Source organism: Hipposideros armiger, unplaced genomic scaffold (genome assembly GCF_001890085.2).
Source record: "Hipposideros armiger isolate ML-2016 unplaced genomic scaffold, ASM189008v1 scaffold_567, whole genome shotgun sequence".
NCBI lineage: Eukaryota > Metazoa > Chordata > Mammalia > Chiroptera > Hipposideridae > Hipposideros > Hipposideros armiger.
In genome coordinates this window covers 250,315-254,966 of record NW_017731917.1, presented here as the reverse complement: position 1 = coordinate 254,966, position 4,652 = coordinate 250,315, and the positions used below count along the sequence as shown (strand labels likewise).

Genomic DNA, 4,652 nt, shown 5'->3' with positions numbered 1-4,652 from the left:
TTGTTGTTGTTCTTCAGTCTAGTTGTGGAGGACGCCGCCTCACTGGCGCAAGTTGGCACCATCATTGCGCTCCTCCCAGGCGAGGCAGACCAGTCGCCGGCCTCTGGACGGCCTCTCACCGCAGCTGCTGGCCGCCCACGCTGGCTGCTGGCTGCACACGGCAGCCCATGGCAACCCACGGCAACCCACGGCAACCCACTGCCACCGGGGCTGCAGCCTCCGCCGTCGCCAGCGACCCACGGCTGCCCAGCTCCAGGTTGAGCTGTTGTTCAGCATCCCAGCTGTAGAGGGCAGTGTCACTGGCCCTCATATGTGGGATCCGAACCGGGGCCCTCTGGTGTCCCAAGCCAGTTCTCAACCATCGCGCCACTCGGCAGGCCCTGTTTTGTCGTTTTTTAAACGTGAGACTGGTATTTGGAAGCCCCCCAGCTTCAGGCCCAGCCCTAGTCTTTATTAACTGGGTACCGCTGAGCAGGCCACCTCGCTCCTCTTGGATGCCAGCTAACTCACCTGTAAAAAGAAGTCAGCCTCGATGACCGCCCGTTGTGTCTCTACAGCATGTCCCGAGACCCCGTTCACGGTCATTACCTCGTTTTTGTCTTATTCTTCTTGGCAACTCCACTTAGCGAGGGCAGGCAGAGTAGCAGTTAGGACTTCCATTTTACGTTTCAGGAAGCTGTGCCAGCAGAGGTCGCCCACCTGGGAGTCCAATGGCCTTGGATTCCAGGGCCTTCCCTGTTGTCCTGGCTGCAATCTGTGTCTGGCTCCTCACGCGGGCCCCTGTATAATGGCAAGTAGTTAACAGTATTCCATTGTGAACCTGAGAGAGGCAGAGTGACAGGCAGGAGGGGACATCAAGCCCTTCCAAGGGAGGGGCAGGTGCGGGCGTGGCAGGCTGGGCCCGGGCCCACAGTCACACTCCCTTGTGCCCCTTGCTCGCGTCCCCATTAGCGTGTCTTTCTTTGCAGTTGACCTGGAGCAGGTTTGGGAGCTGGACTCTCTGGAGTACCTGGAAGCGCTCGAGTGCGTGACGGAGCGCCTGGAGAGCCGCGTCAACTTCTGCAAGGCCCACCTCATGATGATCACCTGCTTTGACATCACCTCCAGGCGCCGGTGAAGAGAGCCGGCCCGCCTCGCCAGGCCCCTGACTCCCCGCGGCCCCACAGCCAGTCACACGCACCACCAGGCCCCCCCTCTCCCCACCCGGGGCTGGTGGCGCTCAGAGACCACAGAATGAGGTTGAAGGTTGGTGGCAAGTGTGGAGTGACGTTGAGTGGAAGGTGGTTTTTCTTTTATTTTCTGTAGGAAAGGTGCAAACACCCGACAACGCATGGGAGGAGAAAACGATGGGAAGCCCGAGGGATGTGGAAGCCCCGTGAGACTGAAAAAGCACTTTGAGGAACTTTCAAGAATATGTTTGTACATAAGAACTGCTGGCAAAAGAGACCTCACCCTTCTCCTGGTTTTGCGAAAAAGGGCGAGGCGGGGACGTGGGATGGCTGTTGAGAGCTGAAGCAAAACAACGAGAATTACCCAGAATGACTGATCAAGTGCCTTGCAAACCTTTATTATTATCCAAACATGTATGTTCATACTTTCTTGTGTACAGATGGTGCTAGTCGAGATGCAAACAACGAAACAAACAAAAAGGAAAATCAAACACATTGTTGAAATGTTATTTACAGCTCGAGTTCTCTTGGCGTTTTCTCCTATTTCTGACTTGCTCTTCCTAAGTTGTGTTTGTAGCGTGATTTCCTAATCAGTATTGCATACGAATAAATGCTAACCGTCTTTTAAGGTTCTCCTGGTAAGGCCACTCAAACAGAACATGGAGACTTCACAGGCACAAGCCAGTGTGTCCAAAGGAGGTTGGAGCAGCAGGTGGCGCTCGCCGTCACCTCTCCCTGGGCCGCACCAGCTGGTTAACCCTGGAGCAGGTACACGTGAGCTTGAGAGAACAGGAGAGGAGAAAGGGGCTGCCTCTTTAAGGGGCTCGGAGCCTTTGTGACCCGGGCCCCGTGTGTCCTTTGTTCCATAGTCAGTTTCCCCTCCAAGTCCTGACACACTTATAGGTTCCTTTCCCCACACATCCAGGGCTTTCGGGACCCTCAAAACATTTTTCATATTCGCTTTTATTCCAAAGACCCTGGATTGACAGCTTGAACCAATTCACCAGAGCCGTGATTTTTGTTCTCTAGTTTGGTGAATTTATGAGAGCAGGGGGTTGTTCTCAGTTTAGAGACCCCCTCAGGCTTGTCTGTGCTCAGAGATGAGTGTTGGGATGCTGGGATTGCACAGTTTTTCTGTTGTCCAGAGTGCTGCTTAGATGGAAGAACTTCTGGTGCTCCCATGTCTCAAAGCCTCCATCCCAAGAAAGGACCAGTCTCGCCCCCAGCCTTGGCACCTGAAGGCAGAGGGAGGTTTCCTGTCACATACCACACACCCTGCAGAGGCAGAGCGCAGCAGTTGTGCATGTGGGTCTGCAGGTCTTGGCTCCCAGGATCTTTGGACCCCATTCTAAAGTTAACATGTTCATCCTTGTCACAATTCACTTAGGGCTGATTATACCCATGTTAGCGATGGAAACGCGAGGCACAGAGTGGTCGAGGGATTGTCTGATACCAGTTGTGGGGCAGCAGGGGTGTCTCCTACCTCCCAGGCCCCTGCGGCCAGCCCGCTGATGAGGTGCTCAGGGTTTTACAGAGCACCGTTTGTTTCTGCCCTCAAATGCAGCATATCTCACGAGCCTATTTCCTGGCTCGGCAGTCCCCGATAACCAACTCCTCAGCCCCAGGGCTCCCCAAGGAAGAAGAAACTTTTCGTTTTTTTGTTGGTGCACCTCTGGACACAGGTGGCCCCCACACAGCTGGCTAGACGGCCAGCACAACTCAGTCGAATTCAGTCAGTAGGAACCAAAGTCTTGTGAGCGTCACGGTACCCGATCCTTTCCTGGTCAGAACAGAACAGGGCACAGGGGACCCCATTCTCTCTGTTTGGAAAGTCAGCCACATAGACGGGAGGCTCTGTGGATGACCAGTCCAGCTTTGCGCCCTATACGAGCCTGCCCCTATGCACAAGAGCACATGGAGGAAATACGGACCCGAATGTGGTGAGAGTTTACTCCAGAATGGACCATTTCCACTCTAGTTGATCAGGTGCGTCTGTCTCCTTGGGGAGCAGGCTTCCCCATCTCCTCACCCTAAACCCCCTTCTGCAGGGCCAGCTGAGGCTCGGGTACACATCTGGTCTCAGCAATCGTGTGAATACAGCAACGTTATGGAAGCATCTAGACCCCAAGGAGTCCCAGTCTTTCAAGTGTGAGGTTTCCATTTGGCATCCTTTGTTGGTCTGAAATACACGACTTTTTGAAAAGCCTTGAATTTGGGGGTTGCCCAAGGTAAGTATTCTAGTCTTTGTTGGACACAAATTCACTTGATTAGCAATCAGTAGGCTTAGCTTTTGCCCCCGGCACATCTTCCCCTCGCCCAAGGCCACCACGCTGAGCCGACTTCCTTAGCAGCTCAGCCAGGGGGCCCTGGGGCCTTTCCTGGAGTGAAGCTGAGTGGAAGCATCTGCGGAGATTTAAAATCTCATCAGTAGAATCTTTCCTAGGGGAGTGGCCTCAGCTGGCCTCCTGCCTAAACCTGCTTTTATCCATTTGTAGCAACTTTATGAGACAGTAAAAGGGTTGAATGAAGCCAGGAGCCATCTTGCCAAGTCAGCATGGCTTCCCCAAGATGCCACAAATACTTTGCAGGCTGTCGGCTGTGGTGCAGGCCGATCTGCGTGCAGGTTGTCCGTTCTGGCACTTGCTTTTTTTTTTTTTTAACCTGAGTAAACTGCAAACCTATTAACATACCAGTTGCTGATTAACCATGTGAAACAATCATGAATTTTATTCTGTGTTTGTTCCTAGTTCTCCCCATGAGTTGATCCTTAGGCTAAAGGGAAGCAGATCTGATCCCCCGATTCTGAAACCATCCCCATCTCTAAAGAGTTCAGCCTCCTTCCATGGTCAGTGCGAGGCAGGCCCAGGTCTCCTTCCGGTTTTGGTGACAGATAATCCAAGAAGGCAAAGGGAATGTCAGAGGAGCCATTTCCATTTCATTATCCACTAAGGAAAGGACGAGAATAAGGTTGATTTGAAATTAACATTTAGACACAGAAGCCTTAACTCCTTGTCTGAAATCTGCCCCCTCTCCAAGTGGTTTAGTGTGAGGTGGAAGGAAGCCTTAGCAGCAGAACAAAACTCATCCAAAGACAGGAGACGGTGATGTTATTTCCCGGAGTAAATCCATACTGCATTTCATGATGGCGTTTCATGCTGCCACAAGCGATAGTTTGCGTTATCCTGGGCTTTCGGTCCCCACCTGAGAGCCGCACCCTTTGATCTCCATGTCCTTGAATTCCCCGCCACGTCATGGGGAAGCTGTCGCTAACTTTCATCTCTTTCAGATTTGAAATTGAAACCCCATCTGTTGTTTTTATCTCTAATTGCTATTCTGAACATGGGGAACTTGAGATGTAAATGCAGAGGTTGGTCCCACACAGGCGGGGATCATGCAAGGGACCCCAAGCTGGGGAGGCAATAGAAGCTGGGATTAACAAGCCATGCAGCCCAGAGTGGGGGACAGGGCAGGCAGGAATCCAGC

The 4,652-nt window shown here is 52.7% G+C and overlaps 1 protein-coding gene across 1 annotated transcript in view; it reads left to right on the top strand.

The window, feature by feature from the left end:
* KIF26B (kinesin family member 26B) overlaps window positions 1-4,646 on the top strand; it is a 166,358-nt gene extending 161,712 nt beyond the window's left edge. The window contains exon 12 of the mRNA XM_019623854.1: window positions 969-4,646. Coding sequence (XP_019479399.1) covers window positions 969-1,117 — 149 coding nt within the window. The 3' untranslated portion in view covers window positions 1,118-4,646. The remainder of the gene's footprint in view (window positions 1-968) is intronic.
* The last annotated feature ends 6 nt before the right edge of the window (window positions 4,647-4,652 follow it).